Here is a 25,723-nt window from a genome sequence, read left to right on the forward strand (position 1 = left end):
ACTGGGATAAGTTTGGACACCTCCTAGCAGAAATAGTAGCAGTCAAAGACAAACACACAACAAAAAGCATAGAGGTCAGAAGACCTAGCAAAACTAACAGAGAACGGCAACAGAGCACCAAGCTAGCTCAAGAGTAGTAAATACAATGAAGTCCAGCAAAGCCAGGAGGGCAGAGCCGGATTAAATAGGCAAAACTGGTCATGTGACCAGCAAACTAAAAAAAACCTAACAGGAGAGTTCTAACATACAGCAGACGCCAACCTTCTCCCCAGGAATCAAATGGAGAGGGAGTGTGGCCCTCACGAGGGTCACCAAACTCCCTGAGTCTAGTAGTCCAGTCATTTGCAGGCCATTTACTTTTACAGGACAAGCTTGGGGCCTCTTGCCAGGTGCACAGTCCACACAGCCAATGTTAAAAAAGATGGATACCTTATAAGCTATAGGAAAAGTAAAGAAATATCAATAGGTCAAAGTAGCCATAGTTAAAAGGATTGTATGTATACACCCACACAGGGGAAAACATACTCGACAAGAGTTTTACTAAGGCGCTTTGCGTGGGGTCATCCGTTTTTACTCAGTTTGTATGAGATATTTCTTTTTTTTAATACTGGATCCATTACAAATAGAGGACAACTTGACATGTTAACAGAGCCTGAAAAGTTACTAGACATCGCTCATAAATACATGTTAAAGGATTATTCCCATCTCAGCTTTTCCTAGCTAAAATGGGACTGGCCACAGGAAGTGAAAACTGACGCAAAAGCAAAGAGTGTTTCAGCCATTACTGTGAGGCCATTTCCATAATGCACGAGTGTCACGGGTGTGTGAGAAGTGACAGACAGTCGCCCTGCAGTTGGTTGTAGGAGATCTCTACGTTTGGCATTTCAGACACCTTCTTAGAGGCGGTCTCTCTAGGACCCAGCGGCTACCTTCCTCTGGCTAATTAACACCCTGGCCTGGGAGTATAAATACCTGCTGTCTACTAGAGGGAGGTGCTGGCGATACTCACACTATCCTTTGTGAAGGCTCGGAGCAAGTGCATTACTGCATCCTCTCTGGAGCTATGAGGACGGGTGTTCATCTCTCTGAAGTCAACTAAAAGTTAAGCTATCTTCCCTTGTTTGTTCCCCCTCGTTGTCTTTAGTAGTCAGTGGGGATCGACTAGCGCTTATCCCTCTCCCTTCCCTAGCCAGGGCCCCAACACCAGGGAAAGTCAGGGCGAGGTTCGCGTGCGGCGACTGGTGAAGAGCCAATACAGGGGCGTTAGTGGACACAGGGTGAAATTAGATCAGCCTAGGAGGTCTCCAATCCCCCCTTTCCCTAGAGTCTGGGCTCCCTTTCCCTCTTCCCTTTGTGTTGCACTAAGTCTTTCCCACACCTTGCGTGACATTATCGCGGGCCGAGCACACTTTCAAAAGGAAAAAAAAAGACACTTTGGCTTCTTTTTTGTGTGTGTGTTTTTTGGGCGTGTTTTTTTTTTTTCCCTTTCTCCTTGGTATGGGTTCAGATGCATAGCTCGCAGAGTGGCTGTGCAGTCTGTCTCTGGAGGTGAATGACCTCCGCTGTGAGATTCAGCAGCAGCACCAGGTCACCAATGTGAAGGTCTCTGCAGGAAGGCCTGTCCAGCCTGAACTCAAGGTTGTCCTCCCAGACAGGTTTTCAGGAGGTAGGGACAAGTTTTATGTATTCAAGGAGGCCTGCAAACTGTATTTTAAACTTCGTCCTTACTCCTCCGGAAATGAGGAGCAACGGGTTGGAATTGTGATCTCTCTACTGCAGGGAGATTGTGTCACACTGTCTCTGTGTACTGGAGGTAGGGGGCCTAAGCTGACCCTAAGCTGGGGCCCTGACTAATCCCTCTACCTGGAGGTACTGTTAAAGGTACAGAGGTCCAGGCCACCAGCGTAACCCCTACCTCCTGAGGATCCCTGCACCTAAGTAATCTAGTCCTGAGAAGGACCCCTGATCACAACAAAAGGGGACAGGTAATAATATGCCCACACTCAGTACTTAGACGAACGAGACAGTACAAGGGTAAAACCAAAACCACCTTGCATACAAAAACTACACAACTACAACAGAGGGAACACCAACGGGAAAGGAGATAAATGATAAAGCGAGGAAGGGAAAAAACACTCCAAATACACTTAACTCTGAAACTCCAAATACCACGATCCGCTCTGTTAGTCTGCATGAAATGCTTTCACCGACACTTCCCTAACAGACCGGCAGGCATTTGAAGGAGTCCCACTACAGCAACATTGATTGCAGCTGGGCGAGGCTGGACCTGTCTAGCACAGAGAGAGAGAGAGTTAACTCCCTCACTGCCGAAAAACACAAAGCACCAAAAACTCAGCTGCGAGAAGTCAGGCTGTGTAATCGTGACGATCTTCGTGACGACACATCCGTGACAGATTGTCAGTCATGAGCGTTTTCTTTACCGCAGGACTCGGTTTGTCTGCAGTCTGTGGCCCTCATCTATGATGACCCTGCCTTGGCTGAGTCTGGGTTACGTCGCCTTCAGCAGGGGAACCGGTCAGTGGAGACGTACAGTCCTCAATTCCGTAGATAGGCAACGGATTCTAAATGGAATGACTCAGCCATTAGAAGTCAATTTTGTGAGGGCCTTACTGAAAGGTTGAAAGATGCCTTGGCAGTATATGAAACCCCTAAGTCCTTGGAGGCTGCCATGTCGTTGGCCATACGTCTTGATAGACACCTGCGAGATAGACTGGTGAGACCGCCTTCTCAGGGGCCTTCTTGTCGGGGTTGTGTACCTCTGCCGGGGGAGTGGTCTGGGGGTGAACCAGTACTGGGGGAGGTGGAGGAACCCATGCAGTTGGGGGGCATATCTGCATCATACATTTCTCCGGAGATACGCAAGAAAAAAGGTGTGTTTTTTTGTGTGGTAATAAGGGACATTTTGTTGGGACCTGTCCTTCAATTCCTAAACAAAAGGAGACTCGATTAACTCTTCTCTGGAGTTGGATAAACAAAAAGTGAATTTGTTGCCAACCTGCAGTTCCCGGTTTGTCCTGACAGCAGAGGTGGTGCTAGAGAGCAAAACCGAGAAAATGTCTGTTTGTTGACAGTGGAGCCGGAGTCAGCATGGTTGATGCTGAGTTTGTAAAAACTCATGGTCTTGCTTGCTGTACTTTTGCTAAACCTATTTCCATATTTGCAATCGACTCGGCGCCACTTGCACAGAAAGCATTTACTCAGATTGTACATAATGTAAAACTGAGGGTGGGGTCAGTTCATTGTGAAATAATCCCTTCCTATGTCCTTGACAATCTTCCCACACATATTGATTTGGGTATTCCTTGGCTTGTTAAACATAATCCGTGGGTGGATTAGCAAACTGTGGAGATTATTGAATGGGGAGATTACCGCCATGAGAACTATTCAGATCTTTCCCTTGCTACTGTCTCTACAGAAATATTACCTGCTTTTCTGTCTGGTTTTGAGGAAGTTTTTTTCTGAATGGGGGTGTCAAGATTTGCATCCTTATCGTGCATATGACTGTCCTATTAACCTGACCCCCGGAGCTAAACTACCGAAGTCCAGACTGTATAATCTTTCTGGCCCTGAGAGACAAGCCATGAGGGATTTCATTGTGGAAAGTCTGGAGAAGGGACATATCAGACCCTCATCCTCGCCCGTGGAGTCAGGGTTCTTCTTTGTGAAGAAAAAAGATGGTGGTCTACGTCCCTGTTTAGATTTCTGGGAATTAAATCAAATTACCATCCGTGATCCACACCCTCTTCCTCTGATTCCTGATTTGTTCAGCCAGGTTGTAGGAGCTAAGGTATTCTCCAAGTTGAATTTAAGGGGAGCCTACAATCTGATTAGAATCAGAGAAGGGGACGAATGGAAAACAGCGTTCAATACCCCTGAAGGGCATTTCGAGAGTCTGGATCCTCTCTGGAGCTATGAGGGCGAATGTTCATCTCTCTGAAGACGATTGAAAGCTAAGATATCTTCCCTTGTTTGTTCCCCCTTGTTGTCTTCGACTAGCGCTCACCCCCCTCCCTTCCTTAGCCAGGGCCCAACGCCAGGGAAAGTCAGGGCGAGGTTCGCGTGCGGCGATTGGTGAAGAGCCAATACAGAGACGTTAGTGGAGACAGAGTGATATTAGATCAGCCTAAGAGGTCTCCACTCCCTCGTTTCCCTAGAGTCTGGGCTCTCTTTGTGTTGCACTAAGTCTTTCCAACACCTTTCGTGACAACGAGTTAATGGGCTAACACGTTTTATACATCTGAAAGATGTCATTTTTAGACCTGTTAAAACATCATATTCTAATTTTTTATATTTATGATATAAATGTTCATCCCCATCTAATTCCATTTTGAAGTCATTCTTACCAAATGCAGAGCGCGGGGGGTACTCACATATGTGTGCCTCTTGATGAAGTCTGATGGGCTGCTAGTACAGACTTTGTCACCTTCCAATCCAATTACCCTTTTGCAGATGTTAATGCTTGGCTTATTTGGACTCTTTGCAATTACAATGTCACCCCTGGAATCATAAAACACTTTTAGAAGCCCAAGGAAAGCAAATGCAAAAGGATCAGAACATTGTAAGCAAAACATAAAATATATACATAAAATAAAGAATGTTCCAAAGGGGCAAACCTCAACAATAATATTAGAAAACTTATATGCACGAAGGGAAAAAACAAAAAGCATAGAAATATAGTTTTAATACAAGATCTGCACCTGGCATCCTGACTGAATGCCAAAGCTTGAGAAAGTCCTGCAATGCTCCAGTGAAGCAGCAAGCAAAGGAGACGGAGCCAAAGGTAGCTATGTCAGCTCATCTGGGACTGAGCTCCCCCATACTTCTAGCTGGGGACAGAAAGTGCCAGCTGCCTGTGACAGACGAAGATTAGGGAGGGGGAGAGAAGGAACTGCTTCACGGACTCATGGGGTACAAATGGTGCAGAGGGGGCTGCTGGATCCCTTAGCAAAGTGTACAGAAGCTAAACAGTAATTAAAGATCATGCTGTAGAAGACTTTTGGTCTACTTTTGCCTTGTTTTCTACTACACTGACTGTGGGTTCCTGGCGATTCAGAAGCATTTTCTAGTAAAGCATTGTACATTGGGAGGGTTTTCCATTTCATACAAGACCACAAATAGCACAACTTCAATCTCCTGAATATATGGAACATTATATTCAGTAGTGTTCAAAATAATAGCAGTGTGTTCAAAAACATGAGTTAAGCACAAAAACTTTCTACTAGTCTTTATTTCCATGCATTGGGAACATTGCACACTGTTTTCTAATTAAAAATTACATACATTTCTCTTCATGTTTTGAACTACTTTATAGAAAATAACAAAAAATTAACATTAGGCTGTTCAAAAAAATAGCAGTGTCTGCATTTGTCTTTACAAACTCACAATATGTACTCTCTATTTTTTTGAGGATTTAGCATTCCTGTGAATTACTAACCTAATATTTAGTTGTATACCCACAGTTTTTTAGAACTGCTTCATATCTATGTTAAATAGAGTCAACCAACTTCTGGCATCTGTCAACTGTTATTCGAGCCCAGGATGCTTTGACTACATCCCACTATTTTTTGGCATTTGTTGGCTTTGCCTCAGAAATGGCATTTTTAATGTCAACCCACAAGTGTTCTATCGGATTAAGGTCCGGGGATTGGGCTGGCCACTCCACAACCTCAATTTTATTGGACTGTAACCAAGAATTTGCTTGTTTACTGGTGTGTTTAGGGTCATTGTCTTGTTGAAACACCCATTTCAAGGACATATCCTCTTCAGCGTAAGGCAACATGACTTCTTCAAGTATTTTAATATATGCAAACTGGTCCATGATCCCTGGTAAGGGGTAAATAGGTCTGGCATAGTAAGAGAAACATGCCCATATCATGATGCTAGCACCACCATGCTTCACTTTCTTCAGAGTGTACTGTGGCTTGAATGCAGAATTTGGGGGTCGTCTGACGAACTGTCTTTGGACCCAGAAAGAACAATTTTACTTTCATCAGTCCACAAAATGTTTCTCAATTTCTCTTTAGGCCAGTTGATGTGTTCTTTGGCAAATTGTATCGGCTTCAGTACATGTCTTTTTTTAACAGTGGGACTTTGTGGGGATGTCTTGCTTCACACAGGCGTCTTCTAACTGTCACAGGACTCAAAGGTAACTGATCATTAGCTGAGCCTTTGCCATTCTGGCTATTCTTTCATCCATTTGAACGGTAGTATTTGGTTTTCTTCCATGTCTCTCTGGTTTTGCTTTCCATTTGAAAGCATTGGAGACCATTTTAGCTGAACAGCCTATCTTTATCAGCACTTTTTTTTATAAGTTTTAGGCTGTGTGCCCACGATGCGTTTTTTAAGCGTTTCCACAGCGGAAATTCCGCTGCAGAAACGCTTAAAAACGCATGGTAGAAGGTCTGCCATGTTCCCCAATGATAATCCGCATGTGCTGTGCACATGCTGCGGAAATTTCCGCTGCGGATTATCATTGCGGAAAAAAACGCAGCACTACCAATTATTTTGCGGAAGTGCTGCGTTTTCGCCGCCATTGACTTGCATTGGAACGCATGGATTACGCATCACTGCATCTGTAGATGCGGAATCCAAGCGTTTCAATGTGCGGATGGTACCCGGGTCTGGAGGACAGGAGACTCTCCTCCGGACCTGGGTACCATAGAACCTGTAAAAAAAAGAATAAAATAAAAAATAAACATTATACTTACCTTCTGATGGCCCCCGGTGTGCTTGTCCTCCCTTGCCGGCAGATCGCGGTGGACTCAAGGACCTGCGCTGACGTCATTTAGTCATGTGACGGCAGGTCCTTCAGTGTAGTGTACCGCGAAATGCCGGCAAGCCAGGACGGATCGAATAAAGAGTCCGGGGGCCATCAGAAGGCAAGTATAGATTTATTTTTTACCATTATTTCGATCACACTATATAAATCCATGCCGTTTGCATGGATTTATATAGTGTGACCAAGTTGTCAAGCACTTTCCAAGTAATGCTAAAATCGCTTGGAAAGCGCTTGTCAACCCGCATGCGGAAATGCATGTGAAGAACGCTTCACATCCGCTTGTCCCTGGCAGGAAAAACACATGTACAATCCGCATGCGTTTTTTCTGCCAGGTAGATGCAGGAACACTCAAGGACAATGACATCTATAGGTGGCCACAATACAGAACTGCAGAGATAAAACAAAAATAATCTACATTTATAAAGTGATATTATTTCACAATTTGGCATGGGCTTACTTACTTGTGAATTGAATAAAGGTGTCGACTCAAGTTGTCACATACTAAAATATCATAATTCTGTATGGTAGGTTCCATTGAGGGCCCAGAACACTGCAGGAGAGAGGATACACGTGACTATCACACTAATATAGTTGTCATACACATACCACTGAATAAAAATGACTTTTCCATATTAATAATCAGGTGAGACTTACAATGACTATTTCTCCAAGATACTCGAATGTACAGTGAGCTATGCAGCCGTACTGAATGGCGTACCCCAGGAAACCCAGAGTCTTCCCCATCACCTTCCTGATCATACTAGATGTCCTTTATTCCGCTGTCTGCTGACCTGGAAGACAAATACATTGCAATCATGTCTACTGGGATGAGAGAGGTTCATACATTGCTCCTGCACGTTTTCTAAAGGTAGAAGCCTCAATTCAAGATGTGAAGTTCTTATTTTAATATTGAATATCTTTATTCAGGGGTAAGTATTTTTGGGATTGGTTCACTGACAGGGATTGCCCCATGCTCCATACGTCCTATGAGGGCATACAGACCTCATATGCCTTCTGTTTACTGTATTAAAGGGAAGGGGTCATAAACAATCACCTATTGTTTAAAGGGAATCTGTCAGTGATTAATTACCTCAAACCACACATATGGGCACGGGTGAGGCTGGGCAGGGAAACACCCTCGGGGGGCAGAGGCTCAGGAAGTGCTCTGCTGCACCCGGAGCACTTAATGCTTCATTTGCATGTGAATCAAAACACTGATTTCTCAGGAATGTAACAGCAGAGAGAAAATATAAAGTTGTCCACGGATTTACATTACTTTGTAATTTGACCCGCAGACACATATATGCAGTTTGGGTGGTAGAGGGGAATGGCGGTCTTACTGACAGATTACCTTTAAAGAGGTCACCAGGCCAATAGTGGACTGTTTTTGTTGCTTACAGGGTAATAACAGAGAGGAACCTAAAGCAACACCTCCACGAAATCCTGTCAGCAATGCCTCATTGGTAAAGACCATAAAAATTAGCACAAAATAAAAAAAAGCCCATAAATCTGAAACTGTATGGCGGATGTAAAAAATCTTTAAATCAGGTTTTAGTAACTTTTTTTTTCTTTTCAATTTTCTATATTACCTTCTTTATGAAATAATGACTGCAAATATTTGTATATATTTTTTATATTTGCACACTGGCCCTAAGGCCTTATACTACACTCACACTTCATGGTCTTTAGTGAAGACTTTTCAGCAGACTCAACTATCACAGGCTGGATAGAATCATTCATAAAAGCGATGTCACAGCTCACCTACTCCCCCTCCCTACATAATACCATTGCTCAGATCAAAGCATGCGCAGATGATGCTTCTATACAAACACATAGGGGCTGAGTCAGTATATTCTAATATAATCTAATATTAGGCCTAATGGTCTTTGTGAAAATGGTAAGGTTTTTTTATATAGGGATATGAAAAAACTGTGTAATTTTCTGACATCACATTCCTCTTAATGTACATAGATTTGAGGGGTGACTGGAAGTTTGTGAACATTTCCAAAGCTTCATACATTTCCTTGTCCTCTCTTACATAACTGCAGACATTACATCAGCAGAGTTCACAAGAAAGTCTCTGTGTCTGCAAAGAACATTAGTTTGTCTATGGCTCCCCTTACCAAATAAATGAGCAACTTATGAGCAGAAATTACTGCTAGAAGCAGATCCCCCCAGAAAATGCGCAAATGGGAACCTGTCAGCAAGCAGATGAGCGGGATAATATCATAGTATCAATGTGACCTATGGCTACAATGGGAAGATGGAAAAAAATACAAGTATAATAAAAATCCACCTAACTACACATAAATGTAACATACATACATACATATTGGTACACACAGACATGTAACATTTTTGTTAACAGCAGAGGCAAATACAGAAAGAACATTTAGAAGAAAAAACAAACAATATAAAACTATGCTAATATTTCACACAACACAAAAACCTAAATATACCATAAATCATTACAATGGTCTAGATGAAAAAAAAATGAAGAATCAACAATAAAATTCCTTCTTTGAAAAAGAAGTGATGCCATAGAAAATAGTGAAATGTGAAAACAGAATCTTCTTGCCCTGTGAACCGTGTGCAGCAGGAAGTAAAGCGAGGATGTGCATTGCTTGCCTTGGGCCCAGCCATATCCTCTATGAACACATTCGCTGCCCTCTCCATCACAGGATTTTTTTTCTTATGTTTATAAAATTAATCACAGCACGCGGGGTGGAAATCGCTTCAAGCCTCATGAATGACATCCAAGAGATGGGAACGGATTAGTCTGCCGTTACTGCCAGTTAAAGCGCCAGGTGGCTTTTTCCTGCACTGAAGGTGTTACTGATAATCCCATTACACTGGTACTAAATCTTGCAGACATCAAAATTATCACCGACGTTCCTTTTCATCCCATCCTTTCCAAGTGACTGGAAGGAGCTTCACCTGAAAGAAGTCAAATCCACATGCAGCTGCTGCTTTAGCAGGCGGCCGATCCTGAGAATGCCAATCGCCTTCCAATTTCACTGTGCTGGTGGGCTCGCTATTCCCTGCCCAATAATACATCTGTTAAGAAATCCTACAGCTACAAATCAAGTTTAATCCTACCAGGGACCTCATGTAGGTCTCCTCTTCCAGAAAGGCAGCAGGCTTTGACTGCCTATCTCTGACACTGTCAGGGGAATACCCTTGAAATCCCAGACCTACTTAGAAGAATAAGCCAAGGATCACAAAACATGACCTCTAAAACCTTGATATAACTATATTCTGACCTGGAGGCATTCATTCTAGGTGGAGATTAGAACTTTGCATAATAAGATTACACAGCAAGTGAATGATATCAAGGGAATATCCATATGCAGTCTTTTGGGGGTTTTGTTTCCTTCCCCCTTCGGAGGGCAGAGCGCTTGCACAATATGCAATGCAGACACATCGGAGCCTGCTCTATTCTGCCTGAAATTAAATAGATTCACATAAATTAGTCCTTTTCTCTATAAAGCCTCGATTACGTCTCGCATTGACAGTCTCTCGGAGAATTTGGCTTGTGTTTGCCCGCTATTTACTCCGAGCAGTTGTCCAAATAAGACACAGAAAATGAAGTTGAGAAATATAGTGGATACAATGCGGGAACACATTGTTCCTTGTAATCTGGGATTACAACTATTAACATAAGAAGATGGAGGAAGTTAATGCAAGGGTTCAAGTTTGGGCTGACAATAAAGAGGGTGAAGCGTAAAGTCTGCATGCAGATGGCAATAAGAAATGATACACACAGCAGAAATAGATTTCCATCCCTTAGATGGATTCACTACATGGACCTTGTCGGGAGTATGTGGATCCAGAAGAAAGACGGCCTCTCTGGCGCCATCTAAGGCCGCATGTGACAGCAAGTCTCTGGAGAGTCACATGGCAAAAACATTTCTGCGACTACTGGCCCAACCGCAGACAATTAGAGCTCAGATTGGTGGGCATAAAACCAGCCAAGTTGCAGGTAAGTCGCACACGTGTGTTGTGTGCAAGATGCGACCAGAAAATCCAACACATCTGGAAACAGTTGAGATCCTGTGTGACAACACGACATCCCCGGAAATCATTACATCCAATACTGCAATGTGTGACACCAGGCACGTCACCGTGTACCCCAAACCTAAAGGTTACAAAAATGGAGTCCATTCTATGAGACAAAAAACACAACAAAAAAGGGAAGGCTTGAATTCATTGGCACTGACCGATTAAAAGGGTGTGACAAGTTTAGGAGTTATGCCCTAGAAATACTATACACTGTAGGTAACTTCCTAATTGTTTGGTGCTTAACTCTTATGATCCCGAGCAGACTGACAGATAACCATATCCCTTGCAGTACAATACAGGATGGATGGAGCACAGGTTTGCATGCTTCACCTCCTTTTCATTCAGAAGGGGGATTTTGGAGCCCCATTGTTGGGATTCCTGGGGGTCGCAGACGTTGGATCTTATGGACATGGTGATGACTTGTAAACTTTATACAAAACCATTTAAATTGAAACCGTGTCTATTCAGGCTGAGTCCACACTTATATAATAAATTGTCACAGCTCTAGACGCAACAAATGTAGAATGCCACCAATGGGGCCATGGGGCACAGGTGGAGCAGGGGTGTCCATCGTTTTGCTGAAAAATCTGATCTAATTTGTGCTGCAGGATTTGATGCAAATGTAAAGAGCCTTGCAGTCCTAACTTTCCACATACCTGTCTAAGATTGGAGGATGATCGAGAACTTTTTCAGCACCAAAAATTATTCTTCCAATGGGATTCGCACACTTGTTTTGCTGTCATGGCTCCCATAGATTTGAATGATGCCACAATAATAACATCTTATTGCTGCGAACATCAATGGTCAGCTACAAATCAAAGGAGCAGTGTGACAGCAAGTGTTCAATTATTACACAGTTCTCAATGCCGCTCTCCTCTCTGACACTTCTATACTAATGCAGAACTCCATTACAGGATACCTTAAATGGGTCTTCCAAACCAGACAACCCCTTTAAGTACTCAACACCAGATGTGTTGGAGAACACGCACTTTTATAGTTTGTGAAAAAATTCTAACAAAATAAGGTTTGATCTCTAACATTTACGTACAAACTTAGTTCAGGAAAGAAAGCCGGGAAGGGAAATAGACTTATGTTGGGGCTGCGACCTATTTTAATGATGAGGTTCTCCGCTAAATATCATCTTACCACCTTCCGAACAACGCTGATGATTGTAGAGAACCTGTGGTTTCAGGCTCAGCAACCTTAATTTACTTGTAAGAGGCGCCACAGACCTTCAAACAGGTACCATGGCAAGTGAAGAAAGCGAGGCGTGCTTTTCATCTTCAATAGAACAAACATGAAGCCACGTCTGGTCCGTCTCACTGTCCGCATCTCAATTCATGACATTTTTTTTGTTTGGAAGTGAAGAATTTGTATTTAAAAATGTAGAAGAGGTGAAAGGAAAAACTACGTCCAATAGCTACAATATGGTGCCGAGGGTTTAAATAATGGGAATGACAGGACATGTAAAAGGCTTCTGATCATACCAAACGGCACAGTGCCGCGCCCGCAGTGTACAACCTATCCAAGCACTGCCATATAATGCTCATGGCTCTGTATGGGATGTGCTGGCGTCCATGTATCAGAGGAGACAGAGGAAACCGGCTGGGATGTCACATAATCATGGAACGTAGGGCATGGCATGAAGGGATCATAGGGTCCAGGCTGCACCACATCCGGATGTACTGAGAAGCACACAATTTATATTATTTATTTTCACAACATACCTTCTTATAACATTACTGGCTCCCCTGAATGTTAAATGCACCAAGAAAAAGATCTGGTGAATAAAGCGTGTAGTGAGACAGTGCAGTTATATAGAAATCCACGTTTGATATAGAAAAGCACAAGAAACAAAAATAAAGTAAAACTTGGCGGGAAAAAAGGATTAAAAATTGAAAACATTGCCAGGACATGATTAACCCTTTAAAGGCTTCGAGAGCCTCGTTCTGAGCCTAATAGACTTACACTGAGAATATATCCTCCAGTTCACACAGGTGACGCTGTGTATGAGCCGGCTGGTCACACCTATAGGCACATGATGCCGAAGAGGCGTTGGAAACACTGCGACTGGTGAGTTAATAAACACTTATTTCTTAAGATAAAAGGATGCGGGCGCATGGGGGCGAAACAGTGCTACACCAAGGGTGCACCAAGCAATACGATGTTTTATGAAGTGGTAAAGCTGTAATGGCATTACATGGTCACCAGGCATTTAAATGGTTAAACAGCAGCAGGCTGAGCAGGCATCTGCCTACCATGGTGCGGTCTCAGCTCCTGAGCCCGCTCCACACACCTGCCACAACTCCATTCAGTACATTTACCTACAGTGCTTGCTATTGGGTCGAGAAATTACTCAATAGAATTTTCAACATCTTGAAAGAAGGCAACTCGGGATATTTTTACATTTCTGGAATAAATAGCAATTAAGGCCCTGACTCATCAGACTGGTGTTTTGTATGTGCTGGAGTTAGAGACACCAAATCCATTCAGATGTGTGCACACGTTAATGAATTTGTGTAATACATGTATTCCAGTCAGGGACTGAATTACATTTCTGTTGTAATTTATGACACTTCTGTAGCGCTATTTATGCTGAACTGCTGGCGTATTTGGCCATACCCCCTTATAGCGGACTTAATAAAGAACTTTATGCTTGGAATCAAATACTGTTTGATGAATCAGGGCCTAAGGGTCTACATCAATACCATTTCTGCCATATCAATAATCATTATATACAGCTCCGGGGTATGTCAATAAATACATAGAGCAGAAATTGGTGACCTGTGTTGGATCAAGGTTATGGGGTTTCCCCACCTTATATAAAATCAGAATTACACACAACAGTTTTCCAAACATATGGCAGGATCTACCTACGGTGAAAAAGCTCAGTGGTGGCTTACACCCAGGATCAATCCCTAATACATTACCTCTTATGTACAAAAAAATTGCTTTTATAATACACATGATCACAAATATACATACTATAAAACACCCAACAATATATAATACTGACCTTTATGTACACGAATATTGCAGCAACAATATTATCCCTATGGTCATAGCCAATGCCCTCCTCTACCAGTATAAATGACATATACACAGGATATGACTGGCCCACCGAGTAGCTGGTGAATCCTCTGGTGGGCCACTGAACCAACAGTGTTAAAGGATTCATGTAGGTTCTGCATGTAAACTCTACATTCCACACCAATCGGAGGCACAAACTGTGGCAAGATCAAGCTGGCATCTCACTTTCTTTCTGTCAGCAGAGCGCAGCCATTTTCTCCTTCTATGCCTACTAGAGGATGCAAAGCAGCTTGTATAAGCAGTGCTTACTGATTAATTGAAGAGCAAGTATTACTTTTGACTAACTGGTGCTCCTGCAATCAGCACTCCTGGTCAGTAAAGCTGTGCTCATATGTTCAGTTTTCACAAAATCAAGGCAGAAATAACATTGATTTTTGGCTATGATTTTTTGTAAGAATAAGAACATGTTTTTTTCTGTAGTAACATATGCGAAACCTGGAGGATAAAGAAACAATACAGAAGAATCGACACCTTTAAAATGTGGTGCTGGAGAAGGATGCTATCAATATCATGGATGGTAAGAAGAACAAACAAATGAATTTTGGAACAAATCAAGCCAGACCTGTCACTCAACGCAACGATCACCAAGCTACGACTTGCCTACTTTGGACACATCATACGAAGAGAGCAATCAGTGGAGAAGGACATCCTGGTCAGAAGAATAGAAGGAACAAGGCAAAGAGGAAGACCAACAACCTGATCACTTGATATCATCAAGATAACGGCAGAGAAGACCCTGGTGGACCGGTCTAGGTTTGCACAAGATTGATCTTCCTATAAAGTTCATCCATTAAGTCGTCATGGCTCGAGATTTATAAGAACATGTGGACACACATTCACTGTGGAGCACCGCTAATAAAAGGGAAGGTGTCATCACGTGGAGGACATCAACTGGAAACATCTGCAGCTCCCAAACATCTGCAACAATATGAGCAAGTAATGAAAAAGATTTAAAAGAATAAAAATAAATTCTAGGTTAATAAGATAATTCCCTAATGCGACTTCTTTTAGACAGTTTCACAAATCTCCACTGATATCTGCATTGGATGGCATACAGAGGGACAAGGAGGGCACCGCCAGGTAGGGAGGCCTAGGAGCTGCAAGGAGGGATTGGATAGGTGATGACATAGTTTACAGTCAGATACTAGCTCACACCTGAGAGCATGTAGTGGACTGGTGACCAAACTGGAGATCACAGGACACTGCTGACAAAAGTGAAAGGTTTGGTAGTAACAGAGAAAATGGGCTAATTGCAAATAGTACCAATACTGGTGAATCAGGTCTCCATCAAAAAAGAAAAAAAAAAACACCACACAGACATCAGCAGATTTTCTCTTAAACTTTTGGCGTAAATGCAGATGTGACAAAGTAATTGCTCTGTAGATTTTGCTGCGAATTATGACTGTATTTGTGCTTTATAAAAAAAATGAACTGTGCAATGAAAATCCATAGATTCATAGATCCCTTGCAAAAAATGAGACAAAAAAATGTTTTGTGGACTTTTTTGTAAAAAAACCCCCAATAACATGTATATCAGACAGGATCAAAAACGGACATACAGAGTTGATTTCAGCCATATGGATGACAAATTGACTTTTTAGGACACAAAATTGACTTTTTTGTAGACTCATCTGATCACAGTCTTAAACCCTAAATCTGACATGTAATAACACATTCACAATAATTTTATAAAGTTGCTTAAAATAAAATCCAAAATATTCAAAGTTTTAAAAGTGGAGAAAACACATGCTCTGCACCCAAGACCATATTTTGAGATTCCACTCACATTTGACGATAATAAAAAGTCATTAGGAGAAGATCTAAATATCAATTGAAGAAAGCAATGATATACAGTCGTCGTTAATCCCTTCATTTTTTAAATCCATGAATAAAAATTCATCACTTCTAAATACGCCGAGCCCATCAAGCAGGAACAAAAGCATATGCACAAAAGAGGTTTTAATAAATTTCAAAGCCCACAAGAGCCGGGGTCTCATTAAAATTATAAATTACACAAACATGGAATGAAGATTTTTAACTGTGGTGCAGCTAAGCAGATTACCGCAGCCCCACGTTCCATCTGAGAACACACCATGGACTTCCCAGATGGGGGCTTGGAACGAGGAATTAAAAGACCAACCCTACCAGCCAAAAGGAGAAAAAAACTCTGATCTTCCCACTCTGTGCAGCATATGACAGCCAAATGTGCCGATTATTGTGTGCGTCTTATCTTATAAAAGACAAAAAGAGAAAAAAGGCAAAGTGATAGGATCTCGGGTGCGAGCGCCGTTCTGCTCTGATCACATTACACTTTGAATAATTAAGCCCTTTCTGTTCTGCACTTTAATCATTATTTTAATCACTTGTAAACTTCCGGTAACTGCCAGGGATGCCATTGGAAAACTATGATGAGTTTTTGTTGCTTGAATTGTTAACATTTTTATACAGAATTAAAAAAACAAAGACCAACCATCTCTTTATTAGCTACTGACACAGAGCGCATCAAAACCTTTAGGCCAATTCTGCAAAGGGTGGAGGTCCAGTGGTGACACCTTCTGAATGCTGCTTATTAAACCAAGAAGTGGTCCACTATCAAACAATTGCTATGGACTTTATATTTTTTACTAGTTGCCCCATCAGGATAAGCTCTGTCTATATGGCCTATTAGGCTCAGGGCCACCCTTTATTAACCAGAGTAGAGTCACGACCAAGCAGCAGAAGCTCCACCTCAGAGGGACATGGATTACCTGAATGGCCACCATGCACCATTGCATGACTACAAGTATTTCCTTAGGCACAATTACCTGCATGTTGGGGGCTTAGAAGCTTTAATGCTATAAAAGGGAAAAAAGTAAAGGAAACTACATATGCACATCACGGGTACTCTATCTAAAATGTATCACATGGGCAAGAAGCATATGGCGAGGTCACTCTTTTGTAGTGTTCCTTATAGTAAATTCTATAGAAGTTTTATTAATTGGCTTAAAAAAAAATCCAACTTGCTCCAGTGTGGTCTACCTGGTTCTCAATTTTTCTTTCATTTACGTGAAGAAAAAATAATTCAAACGTATGAAGCACCATTTTGCAACCACATGTAACATTTTTATTTTTCCATCAATTGAACTGTTTGAGAGACTGTTTTTTGCGGGTGAGCTGACCGGTTTGTTGATACCAATATGGGGTAGAAATTATGTTTTGACAGGTTTTTTTTGCATTTTTAGGTAGAACTGGTGAACAAAAAAAAAACCTCAATTCTACAATTTTGTTGTTATATAGTTACACAGGCTGGAAAAAGACCTAGGTCCATCACTTTCAAGTTTTTTCCAATTCTAAAGTGTTTAAGAATTTCATATTTGGACAGACTGGACTTGTATGGATGCGGCAATACCAAATATGTTTATTTTTTATTTAATATTAATGGCGAAAAAAGGGAGGTGACTTGAACCTGCGATAGCCTGATCGCTTATACTACGTACCGTAATACCATAGTATTGCAGTGATGAAAGGGTAGTTATCTGGCAACTAGTGAAATTGACTTAAAAAATAGCCTTTATTTTGGATACATAGCATCTACGTATCTGAAACGCACAAGCCTCTGTACGCTTTTATTTGCACTATGGTCTCATGTTTTTCATTTTTTCAAAATAAAGGCTATTTTTTAAGTCAATTTCACGAGTTGCCGGATAACCACCCTTTCATCACTGCCTAATGTCTCCCAGACGGGGATCTTTACAATCCGAGCACCATGCCTCATGAGAAAGTGGACCGAGCAGGCTGACCCAGGTGAGCTGAAATATTTTTTCTACATAGTATTGCGGTATTCAGTGAGAATATTTGTCTCCTTTGGAGTTCAGTATGTGGCTGAGCATCAGAGAACTACAAGGATGGCAGCAACTGGGGCCTCAGGAGGACCCCGCTGTCAGGGTGACACCTCGATCACATTGACATAACCTCACTCTGAAATATCAATTACGCAAATTGTCACACAATAGTGTCAAAATGGGATGACATCCAGTAAAACAGCAAATTGTTTCGCTATATCCTTCTAAGCCTAATTGATATTTTTTACCCAAATACCATAAATCCCTCACTGCTCCTCCTGGTAGACGAATATTGAAGGGCATAGGTTCAATAATGGAACCTCTATCTCGCTACCTAGATTGGCTCCTTATACCGTTCTTAAAAAATGTTTCTTTCCTTTTATAGGACATTACTGGGCTTTGGAAAGTCCTTCAGGAGAGAAGTTTAAAATCTTCTTGCCAGGTTGCCTTGATAGATGTGGAAAGATTGTACCCATGGATACCGCAAAAAGTTATTGAAGCCAAAACCCAGCATATATAGAATTAATGGGAAGAGCATTACATTTTATATCTATATATATAATCGTCTTATCCCGTCTGTCTGTGTGTCTGTCTGTCTAGGAAATCCCGCGTCGCTCATTGGTCCGGCAGCGGCCAATCAGCGCCGGGGGATTTCTAAAAAAAAGATGGCGGCGGTTAGCGGCTCATCTGCAGGACGGAGCTGAGCGGCGATGCAGCCGGGAGATGACCGGCGCGAGGCGCTCATCTCCCGGCCGGCAACAGAAGAAGGAACCCGACCGCCGGACCCATCTGCGGGACGGAGATGCAGCCGGGAGATGAGCGGCGCGAGACGCTCACCTCCCGGCCGGTAGCAGCTGAAGGACCGCCGGCGCCGCTGACCTCCACGCGGAAGGGAGGACTGGGAGCGGCGCTGCGGGTCGGGATACTTCTGCTGCGAGCGCCCGCTATGTCCCAGGTTCTCGCAGCGGAAGTATCCGGACAGGCAGCGGCGCTGACATCCAATTGGTCGCGGACGCTATTTAAAATTGCCGCACAAATCGGTGATTGGTCGCTGTCTTGGCCCGTGACCAATGACTGATCTTAGCGCAAAACTTAAACACTATTGTGCTGATTGGTCGCCGACGCTGCCCGCGACCAATCACCGATTTGGGCGCCAAATTTAAATATCGGCCGCGACCAATCACCACAGCGGTGTTTAAATGTGGAGTCATGATCGGTGATTGGTCGCGGCCGATATTTAAATTTGGCGCCCAAATCGGTGATTGGTCGCGGCCGATATTTAAATTTGCCGCCCAAATCGGTGATTGGTCGCGGACGCTGACCGCGACCAATCAGCACAATAGTGTTTAACTTTGGTGCCAAGATCAGTCATTGGTCGCGGGCCAAGACAGCGACCAATCACCGATTTGTGCGGCAATTTTAAATAGCGTCCGCGACCAATTGGATGTCAGAACCGCTGCCTGTCCGGATACTTCCGCTGCAAGAACCAGGGACATGAGCGGGCGCTCACAGCAGAAGTATCCCGACCCGCAGTGCCGCTCCCCGGTCCTCCCTTCACACCCTAGCCGCTGATGTCCCCACAGTATCCGCATGGTGTTACAAAGGTCCGGAAATTTGTGTTAAAAATCGCTGATTGGTCGCTGGCGCTGCCCGCGACCAATCACCTATTTGGGCGCCAAATTTAAATATCGTCCGCGACCAATCAGCACAGCGGTGTTTAAATGTGGAGCCAAGATCGGTGATTGGTCGCAGGCAGCGTCCGCGACCAATCAGCACAGTAGTGTTTAACTTTGGCCGCAAGATCAGTGATTGGTCGCGGGCCAAGTCCGCGACCAATCAACGATCTGTGCGGCACATTTAAATAACGGCCGCAACCAATTGGACCCGCAGCGCCGCTCCCCGGTCCTCCCTTCACGCCCTAGCCGCATGGATGTCAGCGGCGCTGCCTGTGCGGATACTTCCGCTCCAAGAACCCGGGACATGAGCGGGCGCTCGCAGCAGAAGTATCCCGACCTGCAGCGCCGCTCCCCGGTCCTCCCTTCACACCCTAGCCGCTGATGTCCCCACAGTATCTGCATGGTGTTACAAAGGTCCGGACATTTGTGTTAAAAAACGCTGATTGGTCGCTGGCGCTGCCCGCGACCAATCACCGATTTCGGCGCCAAATTTAAATATCGGCCGCGACCAATCACCGATCTTGGCTCCACATTTAAACACCGCTGTGCTGATTGGTCGCGGACGCTATTTAAATGTGCCGCCCAAATCGGTGATTGGTCGCGCACAGCGTCGACGACCAATCAGCACAGCGGTGTTTAACTTTAGCGCCAAGATCACTGATTGGTCTCGTGCGGAGAGCGTGACCAATCAGCGAATCGTATTGGTGAGCGGGGAGCGGAATCGTATTAGTGAGGACCGGGGAGCGCCGCTGCCTGTGCGGCTACTTCCACTCCGAGAAGCCTGGAGATGAGCGACTGCTCGCAGCAGAAGTATCCGGACTCGCAGCGCTGCTCCCCGGTCCTCCCTTCACACCCTAGCCGCTGATGTCCCCACAGTATCCGCATGGTGTTACAAAGGTCCGGACATTTGTGTTAAAAATCGCTGATTTGGCTGCCCGCGACCAATCACCGATTTGGGCGCCAAATTCAAATATCGGCCGCGACCAATCAGCACAGCGGTGGTTAAATGTGGAGCCAAGATCGGTGATTGGTCGCGGCCGATATTTAAATTTGGCGCCCAAATCGGTGATTGGTCGCAGGCAGCGCCAGCGACCAATCAGCGATTTTTCACACAAATGTCCGGACCTTTGTAACACTATGCGGATACTGTGGGGACATCAGCGGCTAGGGTGTGAAGGGAGGACCGGGGAGCGGCGCTGCGGGTCGGGATACTTCTGCTGCGAGCAGTCACTCATCTCCCGGCTTCTCGGAGTGGAAGTATCCGCACAGGCAGCGGCGCTCCCCGTTTCTCACCAATACGATTCCGCTCCCCGCTCCTCACCAATACGATTCGCTGATTGGTCGCGCTCTCCGCACGAGACCAATCAGTGATCTTGGCGCTAAAGTTAAACACCGCTCTGCTGATTGGTCGCGGCCGCTGCCCGCGACCAATCACCGATTTGGGCGCCACATTTAAACGCCGCTCTGCTGATTAATTGCAGTCGGCCACCGCGACCAATCAGCGAGATGGGCGGCAAATTTAAACACCGCTCTGCTGATTGGTCGCGGCCGCTGCCCGTGACCAATCACCGATTTGGGCGCCACATTTAAACGCCGCTCTGCTGATTAATTGCGGCCGGCTACCGCGACCAATCAGCGAGATGGGCGGCAAATTAAAACAACGCTCTGCTGATTGGTCACGTCTGCCGTCCGCGACCAATGGTATTGGCGCCAAATTTAAACCTCGCTCTGCTGATTTGTCGCAACCACCGGCTGTGACCAATCAGCGATATTGGCGCCATATTTAAACACCGCTCTGCTCATTGGTCGCGGTTACCGGTCACGAATAACCAGCATTATTGGCGACAAATTTAAACACCGTTCTGCTGATTAGTCGCGGCCGTGACCAATCACCATTATTGGCGCCAAATTTAAATAACGCTCTGCTGATTGGTCGCGACCGCCGGCCGCAAACAATCAGCATTATTGCCACCAAATTTAAACCCCGCTCTGCTGATTAGTCGCGACCGCCGGCCGTGACCAATCTGCGATATAGGCACCAAATTTTAACACCGCTTTGCTAATTGGTCGCGGTTGCCGGCCTCGACCAATCAGCGATTTTGGCGCCAAATTTAAATACCGCTCCGCTGATTGCGCCCGGTCGGCCGAATACCTATTCTAGAATACCTGATGCATTAGAATAGGGCCACCATCTAGTTATCTCATAATGCCTTTAAGTTCCAAGATGAATGGGATGTTCCAAGAAAATGGGTCTGCAATGGGTATCTCAGCCCATGTACATTTGCCAATCTGTACCTTGCTGCATTTGAGGATGATTTCATTTACTAATAATATGGGTATAATATTTCATGATATGAATAACCCATTTTTGTTGCATATTAAATTCTACTTGCGGTACGTAGACAATGTATCATTTTGTGAATAGGGTCAGATGAGGAATTCAGTGCTTTCGTTAATCATCTTAATATGCAACACACAAGGAACATGAAATTTACTGCACATTTTGGTGATATACAATTACAATGGGTGGGTACCTTTATTGGATAACCAGAATAACTATATCGGCAAGGTTTCCAATCACAGCGGAGCCTTCATCAGGTTGTTTTACCAACTTTTTTTTTGGAAACTTTCTTGACGAAGGAGCCTTTGCGCTTCAAAAGTATGCAAATATAATTTTTTTGGTTAGCTAATATAATCATCAATCCTAGAATATTTTTGTCTCTTTTTGGGATAAAAGTATTTACATCGAGTTTTCTGGCTACCATGGTACCACAATATAATGTATATTTTTTATTGTACATCGATGTATTATATTTTAACAGATGTGAACTTACTAGTTTGTTTTAAGCTTGATGTTCACTGCGCTTATGTATAGTGTGATAATGTCATTACACGGTGAAGGCCCATAGACGTGTCATGGAACGCAAATTGGCCACTGTCTAGTAGAGCGTCTCCCCTTCACCCTTTTTTTTCTATAGGTTTGTGCAAATAATGAAGTCAAAACTTAAATTTGGTGTCACTTGTTTCTCCTGTTCACGATTAGACTTGGAACTCATGCAGATGTTCGTGCAAATCGGTCCAAGCGCGGACCACAATGCACAGGCTAGTCGAGGGTCTCCCCATCTGAGTGTGACAGCTTCAGATACATCTATGAGGCCGTGATGCTCGGGTCACAAGAGTCTTGGCCAAACCGTTCATTGGGGTCTGTGATCGGACAGAAATCCTCGGGCATCTGTTTGAGCCCTTAATAAGGAGTCTATGAGGCTGTCTCAGAGGAACTTCTACCCCTTGGTTTTACTAGTCAGTAGGGGTGCCAGGGTCTTCCATCTATATAAAACATTTGACGCATAAAAAAGTTATGTAAACAGTGCAGTTACTTGAATTGCTTGTCCACAGTATATACAGTGCATTGTGAAAGTATTTGGCCCCCTTGAACTTTTCTACCTTTTTCCACATTTCTGGCTTCAAACATAAAGATATAAAATTCTAACTTTTTTGGGAAGAACCAACAAGTGGGACAAAATCGTGAAGTGGAATGAAATTTATTGGATATTTTAAACTTTAACAAATTAAAAACTGTGGGGGCGTGCAATATTATTCGGCCCCCTTGAGTTAATACTTTGTAGTTTCCAAGGTGGAGCGAAAAACAGAAAGGAAGTGAAAGGATACAATTTATTAACATGTCAAAAATAATTGCAAAGCTTCATACTTTACATAATAGTAACAGAAAGACAATCCATAGAAATGTTATTATATTCTATTTTTATGTATTAGATAGATAGATGTAACTATGAAACTTGAAAGACATACTGATAGGATGTTTAGATTGTGAGCCCCAATGGGGACAGTGTTGCAAACGTATGTAAAGCACTATAAAATTAATAGTGCTATATAAATGAATAAATATTATTATATACATTATTATATTATATAAATATATTATTTATGTATATATGGTTAAACTATGTAAGTATGTATCTATAATGTCTCCTCAATCTAGATGTGTCTATATATATATATATCATCTATGTTTATCATATTAACAAACTAATATATGTATGTGTTTAGCTATGATGTATATATGTACTAAAAATATAGAATTATTTAAAGTATATAATATCTCTCATATATCTATGTATATGTATCTATGTATGTCTAAAATCTACAATTTTTAAAGGTATAAATAGAGATATATATGAATATATATCTATGTAGTGATGTCTCTATCCACATGGATTAGAGCTAGAGGAGGAGATATGGTGAACAGCCGTCCCACCCATCTCTTCAGCTGTTCACAAAAAACCCAGCCCAGTGAAAAGACAAATAAGTCTCTCAGCATCTTTGACACTGTAGTTACTTACAAATATGGGTTTCCATCACCAACTGTTTAAAAGTTGATGATACATATCTCCCCTGTGATGACCTTAAATACTTCTATATATATTTACAACAAAATTAATGGTACAAAATATGTTATCTATATATATATAATATAACAATGTGTATGTTCTACTATGTTTTTATATATGTATATACATACATAGAAATGTATCTATACATATGTATGTATCTAAGGCATATTAATATGTGTTCAAAAAGTAAATCACTATTGATGTGATATAATACTATGTACATGTTATTGAGATTACTAAAGACCTAAATTAATTTAAAACATTTTTATAAACATTTTTAGTGAACACTGTATCACTTCCATGTAACAACTGTCCTTGTAGTGGTGTATCTAAAACCTTGACTTTGACATGGGAGCGTTGCTTGACTCTATAGAAAGCAACATATAGTTGCCCATGGCCAAAGGCTGGTTGAGGTAGATAAATACCCACTCGATTTAGGGTCTGTCCTTGTGCCTTGTTAATTGTCATTGCGAAATTTGGCTTAACAGGAAACTGTCGTCTTCGTAGTTTGAATGGTAACCCAGTTTCAGATGGACACATCAATGCGTGGACTAAAAACAAAGTCTCCTTCAGCTGATCCTGTGATGACTTTTGCCTGTATGATATGTGGATTTAAGGATGTTACAAAGAGCCGAGTTCCGTTATATAATCCTTTTTTTGTATTCAGGTTTCGCAGCAGCCTGACAATTGTTCCTATTTTTAGTTGTAGGCGATGTGGTGGCATTCCAGATGGTGTCAGAGAATGTAAAAATTCGACTGGGTAGTGTTCAGTTTCATAAGCATCATCCGCATCCACAGAATCATCACTTGTATATAAGACATATTGGCCACTCAATCGGTCCATAATTTGAGAATTGAGAAATTCAACATCTTCATTTTTTGGACACAATATTGCATGTGATGCAGCATACAAAACACTTTCAGCGTCATTAACATTAATATGAATGTTTGTGCCAAATATGTCTGTGATTAAACAGGCAGAGGACAGCATGTCTGGAGGAATTTCAATAACGTCCTCTCCAAGATTGTATTGGTTTGAGAGCTGACCATTGCCTAGTTTAAGTAACCCAGTGCTGTATTCTGGATCCCTGGATCTCATGTTGTTGAATAGCGGGAGTCTTGTGAAGTGTTTCCAGAGTTGACAATATTTAAGACAACAATCCACAGTTTCAGTTCGGGTGGCATGTGTAAGTACAGGAAGGCATTGGCGGAAATCTCCTCCCAAGTATGAAAACTTTACCACCAAAGGGAACATTATTTTTGACATCAACATGTATTGTCATGACATCAAAAGAAGTCTATCAATGACATTCAAAAAATTGTTTTGTGCCATTATACACTCATCAAGTATAAAAAGTGTAGTATTTTTTAACTTGTTGGCAGCGTTAGTGTCAGTTTTAATCCTGGAAACTGATGTTTCATTAATTGGAATTGGAATGCCATACAGAGAGTGCATAGTTCGTCCTCCTGGTAGCAAGTCTGCAGCTATTCCTGTAGTGGCGGCAGGTGAGACCACATGTCCTTGTCCTCTGACATAATGTATAAGTAGATGGTATAAGTAGGTTTTTCCACTGCCACTTGGACCATCAATAAAGAAACACTTAGGTGTCGACGTCTTGTCTTGTAGAGCATCCACAATAGCGTTGAAAGCCAACAGTTGCTCAGGATTAAGAGTTTTTTTCATCTCAGTAGCTGTAGCTAATTCATAGCCTTTATCATAGTCTTCTTGAGGCTGGCGTATATTTGTTGCAGGGCGTGGTAAATTAAAATCCAAATAAGAGTTGCCATGTATTATTAGCACATCTTGAACATATTTCATAGCATAGCTTTCACAATTGATTCACAATTGATACACAGTTCACT

General features: G+C 42.8%; 1 protein-coding gene across 3 annotated transcripts in view; it reads right to left on the reverse strand.

The window, feature by feature from the left end:
- IMMP1L (inner mitochondrial membrane peptidase subunit 1) overlaps positions 1–25,723 on the reverse strand; it is an 84,596-nt gene that overhangs the window by 31,392 nt on the left and 27,481 nt on the right. For 2 of the 3 annotated variants that reach the window (XM_073658086.1, XM_073658085.1), the window contains 3 exons: positions 7,454–7,590; positions 7,261–7,349; positions 4,392–4,518 (listed from right to left, as the gene is read on the reverse strand). In XM_073658086.1, the coding sequence (XP_073514187.1) occupies positions 4,392–4,518; positions 7,261–7,349; positions 7,454–7,558 (321 nt within the window). In that variant the 5' untranslated portion in view covers positions 7,559–7,590. Of the gene's footprint in view, positions 1–4,391; positions 4,519–7,260; positions 7,350–7,453; positions 7,591–14,647; positions 14,870–25,723 lie in introns of all 3 variants that reach the window. The other variant, XM_073658087.1, reaches the window with a different exon arrangement.

The sequence above is a fragment of the Phyllobates terribilis genome, unplaced genomic scaffold (assembly GCF_046119375.1).
Source record: "Phyllobates terribilis strain yellow unplaced genomic scaffold, ASM4611937v1 Scaffold_13__5_contigs__length_258822181, whole genome shotgun sequence".
In the NCBI taxonomy this organism is placed as follows: domain Eukaryota; kingdom Metazoa; phylum Chordata; class Amphibia; order Anura; family Dendrobatidae; genus Phyllobates; species Phyllobates terribilis.